At 32.4% G+C, this 16,324-nt stretch overlaps 3 protein-coding genes and 1 pseudogene across 5 annotated transcripts; 2 read left to right on the top strand and 2 right to left on the bottom strand.

The window, feature by feature from the left end:
• Positions 1-102: 102 nt before the first annotated feature.
• On the bottom strand, positions 103-4,981 carry LOC111287368 (trihelix transcription factor GT-1-like). Of its 2 annotated transcripts, none has more exons than XM_022877886.2 (5): positions 4,137-4,981; positions 3,002-3,040; positions 1,614-1,745; positions 1,133-1,357; positions 103-688 (listed from the first exon to the last, which is right to left on the bottom strand). In XM_022877886.2, exons 1-5 carry the CDS (start codon positions 4,681-4,683, stop codon positions 486-488), a joined length of 1,146 nt encoding a protein of 381 aa, XP_022733621.2. In that variant the 5' UTR covers positions 4,684-4,981; the 3' UTR covers positions 103-485. The 2 variants fall into 2 exon arrangements, with proteins under 2 accessions (XP_022733621.2, XP_022733623.2); XM_022877888.2 differs by having other exon boundaries at positions 533-688; positions 1,080-1,357; positions 4,137-4,965.
• A 3,196-nt stretch (positions 4,982-8,177) lies between these two features.
• Positions 8,178-9,104, top strand: LOC111287006 (uncharacterized; annotated as a pseudogene).
• Positions 8,578-10,046, top strand: LOC111287008 (uncharacterized). 2 transcript variants are annotated; one of them, XM_089759963.1, is made up of 2 exons: positions 8,578-8,713; positions 9,034-10,046. In XM_089759963.1, exon 2 carries the CDS (start codon positions 9,113-9,115, stop codon positions 9,296-9,298), a length of 186 nt encoding a protein of 61 aa, XP_089616089.1. In that variant the 5' UTR covers positions 8,578-8,713; positions 9,034-9,112; the 3' UTR covers positions 9,299-10,046. The 2 variants fall into 2 exon arrangements, with proteins under 2 accessions (XP_089616089.1, XP_022732876.1); XM_022877141.2 differs by having other exon boundaries at positions 8,630-8,713; positions 9,090-10,046.
• Positions 10,047-10,166: 120 nt separating this feature from the next.
• Positions 10,167-13,941, bottom strand: LOC111287005 (F-box protein SKIP14-like). The gene is made up of 2 exons (XM_022877139.2): positions 12,113-13,941; positions 10,167-11,516 (listed from the first exon to the last, which is right to left on the bottom strand). Exons 1-2 carry the CDS (start codon positions 13,043-13,045, stop codon positions 11,031-11,033), a joined length of 1,419 nt encoding a protein of 472 aa, XP_022732874.1. The 5' UTR covers positions 13,046-13,941; the 3' UTR covers positions 10,167-11,030.
• Positions 13,942-16,324: the final 2,383 nt, after the last annotated feature.

The raw sequence follows: 16,324 nt of genomic DNA, 5'->3' as shown, positions 1-16,324 counted from the left end.
CGGTTGTATGATTAAGCATGTATACAAACCATGAAAAGCTAAGTATTTTGTTGCATTGTTGTCGAGGCATGGAGCTGTAGTATCATGCGCTTGAGACTACGGTTTCACGCAAATATGCAATATTATTTAAAAGAACCAAAAGCAAAATAAATTTTCAAAACTGGAGTTCATGTCAAATCGCTGACTGCAATCAAAATGCTGTAATTGACCCCATCGAAAACCTAGCCAGAAATAATATCTGAAATGCATATTTTACAAACAAAGGGGACGTCCTCGCCACATTGACAGAAACTATACTGGAGGCCGGAGCCCAAAGCCTGCGAAGAAACATTATACAACCGGCTATTATTAACAGCTGAGTAGGGTTCAGGATCGATTGGCAAGCGTTAATGCGAACAACATAATCGCAATCTTCAGAATGCACCAGAGCAAATATTAGAATATCCCACATGCACACTTGTGTCAAGACAAGGCAACTTTATAGTTCAGCTCACACCTCGATATATAGCATTAGGTCGAAGGTCGTCCATATTATCAATGTTTCTGTATTCATCAATCTCCCTGAGACCTGTGTAGCCACGACGGGCTAGATATTCACGATAATCATCTTCCGTGTAAAAAATCTTCTCCTCCGTGTGGACTGGTATATGATCTGACTCGTCGTAGAGGCACAGTTTTATAGCCAAACCTGAATGCAGGAGTTCAAAATTACACAAAAAAAAAAGTACTTTTCATGTTATTTTCTTCTATCGGTAATATGCCTGAAGTATGTTTGATAGCAAAATTAAGATGTTGGCTTAGAGTTGTTGGAGGTTGTGCTCTGTAATATTTTCGGTGAACGCAACTCTGCATTACTAAGTACTAACTGCAGGATATATCGCTTTTAGATCAATAGACAACAGATCACAATGTTAAAGGGTGGCCCAATGCACAAGGCTCTCACATTGTGCAGAGCTTGGGTGAGTTAGACATCCATAGGCTGTACCCTTTTCCCATGCTTTGTAGATGATAGAAGTTTATTACATCATTCAGATCAGACCTGTATCTTTCATCTATTATATTTTTATGAAATCAATTACCTGAGAAATTTTTGTCAGAATGGTTGTAGAAACTGCATGCATGCCAATCTTACCTTCATCAAGGTGGAGTGTATAATTCCCTAAAGGCATTTCCCTGTCAAGGCTACGAACTATATGGTCTTCATCCTCCAACCAAAATGCACGCTTAGTTCTCAATCTAAAAGCAGATTTAATTGCCTCTCTTATGGCATCTGCTGTACCATCGATACCAATCCTTCTGGTGTAGTCCCCAAACTTGACAGTTATAACCCTTCCTCCATATGACTGACAGTCGCCAACTACCAAAAATAGTGAAAGAAAATGAGAAGTCGATATAAAGATTTTCATAGGACTGAAAATTTTCATCTCAAACAAGATTTGGAAACCAATGCTCCAAATCAAGAGTGTTTGCCACAATAACGTTCATTTGAGCAAGTATGGAGGAAAATGTGCCCGTGATGCACTATCCAAACACCTGAACATTGGGCTACATGCAAAACCATCATATCTTTTGGTAAAATCGGTTCAGCAAAAATTATAATTTACTGAACTTACCATTTCCAGGGGTCTCTCGCCAATTCCACGGAGGAACTCCACTGGCTGCAACTGCATCAGCTGGGGTGATAGCAAGAGGATGACCATCATGATCTAAACGTCTTTCAAGATTAAGTGCGGGCCTACCACTAGCTGTACACCAGAAAAAACAAACAGAAGGAGATTCATAACTTTAGACATGCTATTGCGAACAGATGAAAGAAATGCTTCAGTACAAAGTTGTTTACTACAGATCAGGCAGCAATTCTGCCAATTCTGCAGAGTACATAATTTTTCCTTTTAACTGAAGTGATAAGCCAGTGTGGAAGAGCATCAACTTGCAAAATCAATGTGCTTTTCATTGTTTAGCTTCCCATTCTAAATATTCCCAGTAAAATAAAAATCCAATTAAGATTAAAAATTAATAGAAGGCATAACCTTGTATAACCACATAAATATAGATAGCAGGCTTATGAACCCCAGTGATAGATATTCACTTTTTCAACATTCAATAAACTACATTTCAGTGTTTATGCCACCAGCAAAAACATTTATGTTGGATGCATCTAAGGGTTTACAAAGGCATAAGCTTTTGGGGCACAAAAACCACTTATAGTCCTGTGCAGATGTAACAAAATCCTTAAATGGAAAGATAAGGGCAGATATAATGAAATATACTATTGACTGCTAGAGATCCTAATGGGGCTCTAGGCAAGGACATTGTTAGGAAGAACAATTTCCATTTATACTATTTGTGTGTTCCATGAAATAAGGATAGTATTAGAGTAAGACAGCTTAGATAATTAACATGGGTACCAGCACAAGACTGTTTCACTCTCAGGATAACTTATCCTGGTTGGAAGCAGGTGGGATGTTGGGCTCACTTCAAGGCTGATGACACTCTCACTACAATTAAAAGGTCAGAATTCACTGCAAGAGATTGAGAATGAAGGGAAAGAAACAAGCAAGGATGTCCATGGAGGTGTCTTGGCATCATGAAAGATGTTAACAATGCTGAAAAGAGAGATTACTTGATAAAAAAGTGGAGTTTTAAGTTAAAAAAAATGCATCATGTTTAGCTAACGAAATAAATGGCAGGTGAGAGTACCTAAAGATTGTCTGATTAATATCACAGGTAACAACATTGGTCTTATGGAAACCATGCATATAACCTGGTGCTCTGCAAATAGGACTTGTGTTCAAGATACTTCTGAGTATGACTCACAAAGCTCCTAAATCTAGGCAAGATGTTGATGAGGTATAGGGTTGATAAGATTAATGCCATTGCATCCAATAAATTCTAAGGTTTACCCAAATTAACTTGACAAAAAATTACTGCAAGCTTAAAGGGGTGAACAGAGAAATCAAGATAAACCAGAAGACAGAAAACTCGAATTATAACAACATACCTTCAGCAGGACCAAATGATATGCCAGTATCCTCAAAACCTGCAAGAGTCAAACCATATTGGTGCAGATCATTACAATCATGATAATAGAAAGGAAAACTTTAAATATGTTGCAATTAATATACAAACAATACAACTATCAGTCAGGTAGCCTACACACACACACACACACACACACAGATTGAAATCTCCAAAAGCAGGAGGCTAAAACTTATATACTGCTTTCATGAACTGATATGCAACAGCAAGTTATGATGTCCAAGACAAAACCAGGGGAAACCATGTAAACATAGAATCAAGCTATTGGGAAATGGACCCAACAAAATAAGACAACAGAAAGGAAATCAATAGACCGTTATTGATAATTATCTCTACCAAAATAAGATTTGAATTCTTAATATATGGACATACTAATTCCCTGCTCGTAGTACAGGTTCTATTCTAAACTTTAAGGAAACCATAGAAGCCTACTGCCTTTATGCCATATCTTGAGGTTTGCTTTGCAGAACATGTTCTGCTGAGCATGATTCATGCTTTAAGTACCTTGAACTCCATATCATATTTGGAATCACTCATTTGTTCTTTAGACATGACACCTTGCTCCACAAGCAGAAATAATACATGTTAAATATTTACCCTTCTAAACTCCACAATAAATATATCACTTAAAAGCAGTAGTTTTGTGAGTACCAACTTCATAAGGATACATGAATACAAACAAACCTTCTTGTAAAGCACTCATCACAACCATCAACAAAAAAGGAAGCCGACTCAGTCAGAGTCATTTCAAATCAAAGAAACTTCTACACTTAAAGAATCAAAAGTAATTTTTTTTCTTTTTCTTTTTCTTTTTCTTTTCCAATAGCAATTCATAATGGCCGCTTAAGTCACTTTAGAAAGTAACTTCAACAAATTCAACCTCAAAAATTATAGCAGCTTTAAGGCAAAAAAATTCAGATGGTCTACAGCTGAGAAGTCAGTATTTACCTTGAAAATCCATTAAAGCCATATCACCCAAAAACAGATTTTTAAATACAAAAAAGCCTTTGCAAAAATTACCCATCATCACCAATTAACAATTGAATGAAATTTCCCTTTTTAAATGCCAAAAGAAAAGGCCTAAAAAAAGCACATACCCTTATCAGAGAAATGCATAAATGAATCAACCTTAGGAGGAGGAGTTGGACTCTTATAAGCATTCTTCGTCCTCTCGCTTAAAATCTCTTCAATTTCCTTATAATAAGACATCTTAGCTGACCCACTCCCTCTATCTTGATGCTTAGCTTTCTTAAACTCCTTCAACAAGTTCCTCCACTTGTCCGTGCACATAGTCGGCGATCGATCGAACCCTTTTTCTCTCATCTTAGCCGATATCTGGTCCCACAAGTGCTTGTTCGATTTGGAAGTATTGAAAAGGCCGTCCATTTCTCTTCGAAAGCCGATCAGGCTACGGGTTTCGTCTTGGACCCATGTCTCGGCTCGTTTCTTGGGGGCTTTGATTTCTGGGTCTTCGCCGCTGCTTTCACCCAAAATCATTTGCTGTTGCTGTTGTTGGAGAGGAAGAGGGTGGTGGTGAGGTGGCAAATCCCCATTGGTGGTGACCTCGATGATCATGTCACGGGCAGTGGCAGGACCTTCCTCTTTGTATAAGGCTATTGGACGGGGCTTTTCCGATAAGTACATGGCAGTTTTGAATCTGAATGAGAAATGGGTTTTTCTTCTTTGTCTTTTTCTTTGAGGATTAATTTGGTTGGTATGCAGATTTATGCTTTTAGGAGTTGAAAAGAGTGAGCGTCTTGACAAGGAGAAGGAGAAATGAAATCATGGGGATTTAGCAGAAGAGAGCGTCAAGTAAAAGCTCGAGGTAGTGTATGAATGATTAGCGGAGAACGAGGAAGGAGTTGGAAGTGGACTTCTCTTCTCTGTTTGTTTGCATTTGGGGGAAATATTATAAAAGATAGAATTACGTTTCATATTGGATAATGGATACAATTAAATTAAAAGTACCTTTATATATATATATATATATATATTTGCTTGATGGATTGAAGTACTCAAAAGTCAAGTAAGTAACACTAATGTGTTACCAAATATTAAAATATTAAATACTATAGTATTATCTGTAACTCAAGTAGGTGGTTTTGCCTATAAAAATGAAGGAATATTTGATTCATGAAATTTTATATTTTAGCAGATAGAATTATTTATAAAAAAATATAATATTTAAGAATTTTTTTAATTTTTAAGGTATTTTATATTTAGATTTACTTGTTTGATGGAGAGAATATACGTATATTAATTATTATATAATTATCATAATTTTTTTAACATATGACGATAATCTATATCACAAAAAATTTTTAAAATATTTTTTTAATTTATTTATAAAGTGATTATTTAAGATGTTTTGTATTAAAAACGCTTTAAATAATTTATTTATGTGCATAAAAAATAATGATTTAAGGTATTTTTTGTATAATTATCATAATCTCTTTGACATATATGATGGTAATATATATCATGAAAAAATTTTAAAATGTTCTTTTAATTTATTTGAAAAATGATAATTTAAGACATTTTTGTACAAAAAATGCCTTAAATAATTATTTATTTTTTTATATTATAAACAACTTAATAATTATTTTTTAAAATATAAAAAGCTCATTTAAAACATTTTTGTGTAGAAGCCATAAATAATCTTTTTATAAAAATATTAATCTTAAATCTTAAAATATAAAAAGATTATTTAAGTTATTTTTTGTATAGAACACCAACGCCTTAAATAATCATTTTATAAAAATATTAACCCTAAACCCTAAAATATAAAAGAATTATTAAGTAAACACTTTAAATAATCCATTTATAAAAATATAAAAAGATTATTTAAGGCTTCTTTATAAAAATATTATTTAAGACATTTTTGGTATGTGTTAAATAATTTTTTTATAAAAATATTGACTATAAACCTTAAACCTTAAAATAGAAAAGAATTATTCAAAGTATTTTCTGTATAGAAATGCCTTAAATAATTTATTTATAAAAATAAAAAAATATTATTTAAGACATTTTTTCATGCCAAACATAATATAAATTTTTTTTAATTTTTTATTCAGATCAAATTTGAAAATAAGATAACTTTCCTTTTAGAATCCTAGAATACCATAGAATATGTGAGATTTTGATTATGAGATTTTATGTATTATTAAAAATCTATCACTTTCTCTCCTAGTCGGATTATTCTGAATCAAATATAAAAATTAAATATCCACCATCAAGACTTCAAGAGAAAATTTGTAGATTCTTATAAACCAAACATCATCTTAAAGTTTATAGTATTTAAAAATGAAGAGTTTAGTTATATTTTAGTTTGTTGAATGATTATTTAATATGTTATATATGGATATAATAGTTGATTATAATTGTAATTTTTTTATTTGTAATTTAAAAAAAATACAAACTTAAAAGAGATGAGAAATTAGAAGACAAGTAGAAGTAGTTATTGATAGCCATCAAATGCTTTTACTTTCTCAAGTTCTCTTTCAGTTACATGATCAAACACTTTTGGCCAATTTTTTATTTAAGGTTATGGTTTTTATAGGTTCTATGTGAGTTTTTTGGTAGAGGTGGAGTAATCTTTTCTGTTTTCTTAATACCTATTTTCATTGTCCGATGGAAGAAGAAGAAAGCTGCTTACTAATGTTTGTGAAAATCTAGTGTACATATAAATTTCGTGTTTGAAAATCTGACAAAAAAATTTGAAACAAATAATAAATTTCTTTATTAGATTTATAAATTACAAATAATAAATTTCTTTTTTAGAATTGTAAATTACAATCTCTGATAATTTTTACTATAAAAAAAATCTTCTGATTATTTTCTTCAATAAAAATTCACTTCAAGGATTTAAAAGACTTGATCTTGAATTAAATAAGTATGAGCTTTGCTTCAAGGGTCTTAGAGATTTATTCTTGAATTGAAAGAATAGGGGTTTCATTGAAGAATCATAGAGACTTAAAGAAATATGAGCTTCACTTCAAAGCTGGATGAGACATGTTCTTGAATTGAAGGAATATGGACTTCATTAAGAGTAGTAGAGACTTGGGATTTGCTCTCAATTTAAGGATTTTTAGATCTTGATTCCTTTCTCGGGATTCTCAGATCTTGAGGCTTTGTTTTTCAGATCTTTTTTCTTGGATTTGTCTGTTGCAATTCTGGACTTTGTTTTTCATGTCTTCCATCTTGAACTTGTGAAAGTTTTGGAGATTTTGATTCTTCAAATCTTCTCTCCTCCATCAGTCTTCTTGGTCTTCAAATCTTCATTCTTCTTGATCTTCGGATCTTCATTTTTCGAGAATTGTCTTCTTGATCTTCATTTTTGAAGCTGTGGGAGCTTTTTGCTCTTGGCCTTCTTTCTCCCAGATAATTCTCTTCTAATCTTATTCCTTTCCCAGAATTATCTTCCAATGATTATGAGGAACTATCTATTTATAATGTTAGGTGATATTGGGTGAGAGAGTTCCAAAAAAATAACCTCTTTGATCTTATTTTTAAATAACCCTAATTTAATTAAAGATAAAATTTGATAATTCATGGGTGGAATTTGATTGAATGCCACGTAAATTCTTAAAATTTGATTGATCACAATCTATATTTATCTCTAAATTATTTTAATTTAATTAAGAGATAAATTGGATGACTCATAGATAAAATTTAATTGACCAAATCAAATGTATTTATCTTCAATTGCCAAAAGACATATTTAACTAATTATAAAATTAATTAATGATATCATTATTCCACATGGCAATAAATAATTTATCACTTGCAAATTTTTTAATTAATTAATTAAAAAAATTTTCTGGACATGTGGAAATTTGTGATAGGATAAAAAATTTCTTCTTCTACACCCAGATTTGGTTGATTTAGCTATTATTTGTGAAATGTATGGATTTGTAACCAACTTATTCTATATTTTTTTGGAATAATTTTTTTCTGTAGATTTTTTATGCTTTTAATTTATTTCTACTTTTATGATAAACAGAATTTGATGTAGGAAATATATCTTTTTTTTTTGTCTCTTTTGGTCCTAAACTGGAATCCATCTAAAATTTGCATGGCTTTTGTTGGATCTTGTATCAGAATAAAGCAGCTCTGGACAGCCTAGTTCCATCTTCACAATGAGCAATTCCAACATGACTAGATTTTGTGACATTCATTGCAAAACAGTGGTTCCCTTGTCCATGAGTAGAAGGTGGAGAAATGGATATAAAAAAAAAAAAAAAAAACCCTTTCCTCCAGAATTGTAACACGTCTCTTCAAACACCCCATTTATTGTTCGTTCCCCGTCATCAGTAGTGCTGGCTGTCAACCTTACCGCATTTGTTGCACCTCAAGCTCAGATGAATGGTTTGCTCTTCGGAGGAACAAATTAACCACAAGCACCTTCAGCACTGCTTTGGGTTTTTGGAAAGGAAAACGCCGTTCTGAGCTCTGGAATGAAAAAGTATTTGCGTCAGAAATGCAGGTTCTGGAATCTCCTAAAAGGTGTGCTATGGAGTGGAGTGTGCTCAATGAAGCAGCAGCTATTGAACAGTACAGGAGTATAAAAAGTCGTGAGGCTAGCTCATCAGGATTTGCTATCCATTCGAAGGAGCAGTTTGATTGGCTTGGTGCATCCCCAGATGGCCTTCTAGCAAAACAAGGGTGCTATGAGGTGAGTTATAATTAAATCTGTTACAGTTAATTCTCTGTCAAAAGTTTTCCCTTCTCTTTTGCTCTACTTAGAAGTCATGGCTGGACCTGTCATTGCTTTTAGGAGTCAATGATAGAAGATAAATTTCTCACAGTAGTTCATCCGAAATACGAAAATGAAAGCAATATATGTGAACCTCCAGCCAAATGAACGAGAAATGGCTGTTATCGAACATCTGGTTTAGGAAAGCAAAATGTCAGTTAAAGAGAAAATACTAAGGCCGGTCACCTAAAAATAACTAACTTTTACCAAACTTGTCTGTATATGCTTGTCTGCTCCAGTCAAACAAGAGGCAAAAAATTAACAATGCTGATCTAAAAGCATTCAAGCAATACAGGAGAAAAGAGAAAGAAAGGAGAGATGGATTCTGGGTCCTGGGCTGATCAATGGGACTACAACAACCCTGATCCTTCACCGCGAGCATTGGACGACAAGAAGAAGAAACGGGATAGTTCGAGCAAAAGCAAGTTTGGCAAGTCATTGTCAAGTTTCAAATGGATGAAAGAACTACGCAAGAAATCTGAGCAAAAAGTTGACTGCAGATGAGAAGCACGTGCGGACGGCTGTGCTCCACCATTGATCCTCCCAACCTCATTTTTATTGTCTTTGTTTTACCATACATTCTATTTACAGTTAATTCTTCCCAACTCCCTTCTTGATTGACTGATAAAATTCGTCTAAGGAATAAAAAGAAAAGAAAATTTTTGCTCCTTTTCGTCTTTCAAATGATTGAATTTGGTACATCATTATTCAAGGAGGGCAAATTATTTGTAGAATGTTTTAAGCAAAGTCAAGCATATGATAATTCTGAGATCATTAATTTGGCCGTCAAACTTAACTGTATCAGTCAATATTATCAAGTCAGATTAATTTCGAGGCTCAACTCGAATCAATAGAAATCAAACTTGGGTTATATCAAGCCAAATATGTGTTTGAACCAGACTTGCGTTAAAAGAAAGGGAAAAAGAAAAACCCTCGTATAATAACTCAACTGATCAATTGATTTTTTTAAATGTACTAATAAGGAAACATCAAGCAATTGGTTAAGCTACGTGGATACTGGATCCGAAGTACCTTTCCAGGTAGAAGAAGCATCCCCAGAGGTTCGTGTTGAGGATAACTTCTCTGCTGCAAATATTTACCTCACAAAACATTGCAACCTATACCTACCTACATGGTTGATGGGACTTAGCAAGCGGCAATCTTAATGTTAGCATGATTCTGGAAATGATAAAACAAATTCGCAGCTTTGACTTCTCTCGAACACACTAGATACTTCAATTTGTTTCAAGTGTCTCCCACATCGGAAACAAGAGTCGAACCATCTAGCATTGAAGAGAATGCAAATCGAATTCACGGTAGAATTCATCCAAATTAAACCATCTAAAGTTATTTAAAAAAAAAAAAAAAAGACTGATGTCAAATTTAAACTTTATTTCACAACATTCAACTTCGTATCTTACATTAGTCAGCATACTATTCTGTGATGCCCAACACACTGCACGTTTATGGGAAGCAACCATCTATAATTTTACATCAAACAATGAAAAGAGAAAGTCTTACTCATAAGCATGGAAGAACAAGTACCATTGTATCATTGATAATTCCAATAAAGATAAATTCCAACTGTTAGGAAAAAAGCAGGGATCAATATAACAGATATTGGATGCACCTGCTAAGATTTCCCGGCTCAGAGAAGAGAGGTTCCATAAACAGACTCCACAGAGAACCACGTAGAATAATATACTTCCAGGTGGTCCTGCCTTGCAAAGTGCAGCAGCACAGCAAGAATGTTGATCACAACAAAACTGGCAACAGAAAGGCCAAAAAAATTTCTCAATCTACAGTAACAAATTGATGAGCTCGCTTAGGGAGTCCGTTCAAGTTGACATCTCACATTTCCACGTTACTACTGACAACACAAGGTCATGCCATACCCAACTTCAGCATAGACCATCCACAAGCAAACACAAAGATGTATACCAAGGGCCAATGCTAACAATAGAAACCACCAAAACATGATTATTTGTCCTGGACAATACATGCAACGAAAGATTTTATTGTCTTTTTCTCCTCTAAAAATCATGAATCCTTGGCTCGGAGGACCCAATATGGCATAATCTTTTACATTGCTGCCTGGCTCCCTCTAATTCACAAATGCAACATCTTAGCCACAATTAGAAACCAGAAAATGAGTAAATATTTCAGTCTAGCCATGGAGATGAAGGTTGCCAGTTTGTTGGAGAGCAGGTAGAATAGATGGATCAATCATCCTATTCTACCTCTCCTGGCACTTTGAGAGTTGTAGCTTACAACAATCTGAACAAAGCTTCTCCAGACAAAATGTTTCCTCATACTCACTGTCATTAATGCACCGACCACACTGAAAACACCGTGCTACGCAAAGAATGCAAGCTCTGCATAACTGGGCAGCATGCTCCTTCTGCTGGCAACCCTCTGCAGGACAATCATAAACAAGCCTCATGTTCTGGCATCTTGGGCACATTTCAATATCAATGGCACGATCATCTTCACAAGAGATATACACATTTCCCCTTTGAAAAAAATGAAGCTTGTGCACAATCTGCTGAATCTTGTTGTCCACGCCCAACAAGAACTTCAGCTCTTCAAAATGCTGTTGTGTCACACCATAGAGCCCACCAACCCTCAAATACTTCACCCCTTGTGTACCAATAGATTTCAAAGCCTTTAGGCTATTCAAAATACCCTCGATAGTTAGTCTTGTACATCCAGGTACACTCAGCTACAAGGAGTAGGAAAATATTTAGTAGCTTTCAATAGAAAGGCAAAAATATTAATCTAAATATAAAGATGTAGAAAAGAATATTGAACTAAACCAAAATATTTCATACTCATAGCAACTAAAACTAAAAATCACTGTCCCAAAGTAAACAGATTCAATTACGAAATGGCCCAATTAAGTTTGAAATATGCTTACATGCTAGTACTCCCATATCACCAGATTTGTTTCTTCAAAACTTTACGTTTTCCAAGCATTAGAAAAACCCTCAAAATAAATTTCCTACATATATCATTGCATTAAAATGCAAAACTCGGATTCTAACGTATAGTTAGGCAACAAAGTGTTAAACAAAAAGAAGCTAAAACATTTAATCCAAAAAACATCACAGTAACTTTGACCAGATCAGTTGATTATATTCATGTTGGTTTATGCAACAGCATAAGCATCACGAATAAATGCATTAGACCTACACATATATGTTGCTTGAGCAGAAAACATGCAGGCAAACTAACCCATTACACCTCTAACACAATATCCATACAAACAAGGACTCAGAAACCCACATGAGAATCAATGTTTCAAAGCAACAAACTAACCTTGATTAACTTTGGATTGTTTTCAACCACACGCTTAAGGCCCTCATCAGTAATCCTTTGGCAATCTACCAGGCTCAAGCATTGCAAGCTACCTTGAGCCCTAATAGTTATTTGCAAAAGAATATCATCAGTAAGCTTCTCATTTAGCGGCTGATCTATGTGAATACTCTGCCATAAAAGGGGATCATTCTGAACTGTAGATCGCAGAGATGTGCAAACCTTTTCAAGGGCAAAAAGATCCCGCACACCCAGGTAACCAAGGGCCAAAATCAGAGCTTCATGAGGAGCTCCTTCACCTCCTTCAGAACAAACCTCACAATTCTGAAATTCTTCATATTCCTGATCAACAGAAACCATATCATCACTGCTGAAACACAAAACGTCCTCTACATTACAAGCCGGTCCACCAGCATTACCAGACACATCCCCTCCTTCATTCGCCTGAGAAAACCCACCAAATCCACCAGATACACTACCTTTACATTCAAGCCCCATGCTTCCAGGGAACGTTTGAAACCTCATGGCATTGTTCCAAATAAAATTCAATCCTGCAAACAGCTGATAACTGCCATCACCAGTCCCCACATCATCTCTCATATGGCAGCCATAATCAGCTTCCAAATCCTCCAGCCAACCAGTAATTGCTGTGAAAGTAGTGGAGATATCCATTCCAAAAGGATCCGATGGCAAAAGATCAAGAATATCCTTAGAAACAGACTCCTGAGAACCACATCCATCACCACTATAATCCCTTCCATAATCAAAGCAATTATCCATTTCACAATTGGAATGCCAAGATTTCGAAAATCCATCTCCATTCTTCTCTGGGATACCTTCAACAAGGAACCCATTCCCGATTCTCATAGGCGAAACCAGGTTCTCTTCAGTCAAATGAGCAGGAAAGATCGGCCGATGGGAAAAATTCAAGGCCATTGTTTTATAACTAATTCTCAGATTCTTTCTATCCTCAAATTATACAACGGATTTAACCAAAAACCCTACGATCTTTTTTAAATGCAAACCCTAAAAATTTGTCTTCTTCCTTTTTTTTTTTTTTTTCCTTTTCTCTCTTTTTTTGTTGTTTTGGATTGATATGAGAAGAACTAAAAAGAAAGAAAAATGAAATTGAAAATTAAAGAAAAAAATGAAAACGTAATAATCTTATGGAGGATCTAATATAACAAGAAGAAACCCTCGATTTTGGATGTCAAACTAAAATAACGCATCAAAAAATTTCAGAGTTTTTCTCGTATTAAAAAACCTAAACATCAACTAAATCTAACTTTTGTATGCACAAAAAAAAAAAAAAGGAATCAATTAAATTTGCTAATCTCAAATTAAAATTTTTTTTTTTGGTTTCAAATCCCCAAAACCAACCTAACCAAAACTAGGGTTTGCGACAAATCAAATATATCAAAGAAAAAAAAGGATAGATCAAAGAAGAAAACCTGGATAGAGCGGTAATCAAATCCACATTAAGATCAAGATTACCACCAATAAAGACTCCCTAGCTACACTCACACGAAACGCAATCGACAGAGAATATACGAAAAAGTCTCCCTTGGCTTCGAAATAAAAACCTCTTCGAATTTAGGGCTAAAAATTGACGATTTTTTTCCTTTCCTTTTTTATTGATTTGGGGGTGGGCAGGAAACTGGTTAACTTGATCCAAAAGGACCAATACAGATACCGAGGAAGAGGTACTCTTTCTTTTTTCCTGTCGAGAGCGAGAAAACGCGAGAGAAAAGAGAAAATTAGAAATGAAGAGAGAGAGACAAAGGGAAATGTATTTTCTAGGAGAACGGGGAGGAAATTGGTTAACGGTAAAATCGGTGAAATTTGTCTCCTATTTTAGGCGAGTAAAATGAAGCGGTAAATGGACACGTGTCGGTTGTAATAAAAATTTTGAGAAATTTAATTTAATTAAATGCCACGCTCTTTGCCTTCCCCCCCCAATCTCACGCTCACTCTCGATTCCTTGAAAAAGAATGGGTGTTTTTGACCGTTAGATTTAATTGAGCGGTTGAAGAGAAAGCTTAGTGTTGGTGGAGAAGGGTATGTGTCTTAGAAGGTTGAACGGCGGGTCAGAGATTGGGATATCCGCACCCGGACCCACTACCCAACCGCGTAGACTTGGACTTATTATTGGATTCGATTCCAAACCCCTTTTTCACACACAACCCTCGCTTTGAATCTAAATTAGTTTTAAATATGTGCGTTACGCAAAAATATATTCATATATTAATAAATTTTATAAAAATATAAATTTTTTTAAACGATAATATAAGTTATAAAAGTTATTAATAACTCATAACTTATATAATTATCTTTATTTAAATTTATATATTTTAATATAATAAAATAAATTAATTACATATTTAATATATTTATGTAATGATCATGTTTTAAAAAAAAACTTAAATTATAATTTATTGAATCCAAATAATTTTTAAATAAAAATTAATAATATTTTCGATATCAAAAAATAAAAATTTTTATATTTAAAATCAATAGCACACACAATTTTTTTCATAAAATTTTTTTTATATATTATTATTAAAACAAAAATACAGTAATTAATTCTCTAATATTTTTTGCACATTAACTTTGTGATTATTGCTTTAATCTCTAACAAAGGCTTTCTATTTCTAAACACTAAAACCTCCTCTGAAAGTAGTTTTTTATGCGATGTACGATAAAGTTTTACATCAAAATCTTTCTTAGACAAGCTAAATACCAAAAAGAGTAAAATAAAATATTAATTTATCATAAAAGCATTAATTTAAAAAAAAATTACCTAAGCTATTATACCTTTATAAAATTATTGAGACTTCAAGGATATCTAGATTGATGTAAATCGTTGTTTCACTCGTTAAAGATACATTACAAATGTCAATAAATTTGGAAAAAAAAAGTTATAGATATTTATGAAATTTAATAAAAAATATAAAATAATTTTGAAAGTACTTTTAACTTTTTGATTGAATTAGAAGTAACAACCAACACTATAAAATGTTGCATTGAGTTCAAGACATTATCATTAATTTGATTAATAATGTCACCTAAAGAGCTATCTCTAATTTTTTATCACTAAAAAAATAATAATATTAATATCTTATTTAACTTAAAAGGATAAAATAATATAAAATATTAATATAAACATAAGAAATTGATAATATAATGAAAGGGAAGATTAAAAAACAAACATTTCATCTTGAAGCTCTATTATTCTTTTCTTTTGCCTGAACTTATTCAAAGTTTGATCATTAATTAGAGTTATGCATTTTAATTTTCCAACAACATTTGAAAATAAAATATATTAGAGAGAAAATTAAAGTAGAGTTAAATAGTAATCAAAATATATAAAATAAATAAAAAGTGGTTAAAGATGTATTATGTTTAACTTAAAGCTACTTACACAAAATGTGTGAGTAGGTTAATTAATAAAATAATTTTAAATTATAAAAGTTAATATTGAAATAATAAAAATTGTAAGTAAATAATGGTCCAACAATGGTAAGTTGATTGATATTAAAGTATTTTATTCAGCTATTAACATTTAGAGATTCTTTAATTTAAAATAATAAAAAAATTAAATTTATTATATTTAATAATGACAATAAAACAAATTAAATTTAATTAAATCAATGTGCATTAATATCTATATTTTAAAATTATAAAACGTTATAAATGAAATCAAATGAAATCCATGTACATTAATATTTTATCAAATAAAATCAAATGTGCATTAATATTTTAACAATGAAATCAAATGAAATTCGCGTACATTAATATTTTATCAAATAAAATCAATATAAATTAATAAAATATTTTTATTCAATTAATTTAATTATGGAGAATTAATTTGGTATATTTACTTTCTATATTTACACATAAAATACATCAATTACTCAAATTAATACTATATTTAATCAAATATAAATGTATCAAATAATTGATTAGAGAATCAATTATTTTATAATTATAATTGTAGTATTTATTAAATTATTAATTATATATTGATTGATTTAATTTGTCAAATTAAGAAAATTTTAATACTTTTAATATGATTTGAATTGAGAGTGATTTAAAATTAATAATAAAAACATAAATAAAGTCAATTAATAAGATAATTTTAAATTATGAAATTTAATATTGAAATAATAAAAATTGCTAGTGAATAATGATCTAATAATGGCAAGTTGATCATAT

Source organism: Durio zibethinus, chromosome 4 (assembly GCF_047325235.1).
Source record: "Durio zibethinus cultivar Kanyao isolate XHJ-2024 chromosome 4, ASM4732523v1, whole genome shotgun sequence".
Classification (NCBI taxonomy): Eukaryota; Viridiplantae; Streptophyta; class Magnoliopsida; order Malvales; family Malvaceae; genus Durio; species Durio zibethinus.
The sequence above is the reverse complement of the archived record's forward strand: the minus strand, read 5'-3'. Positions and strand labels throughout refer to the sequence as shown.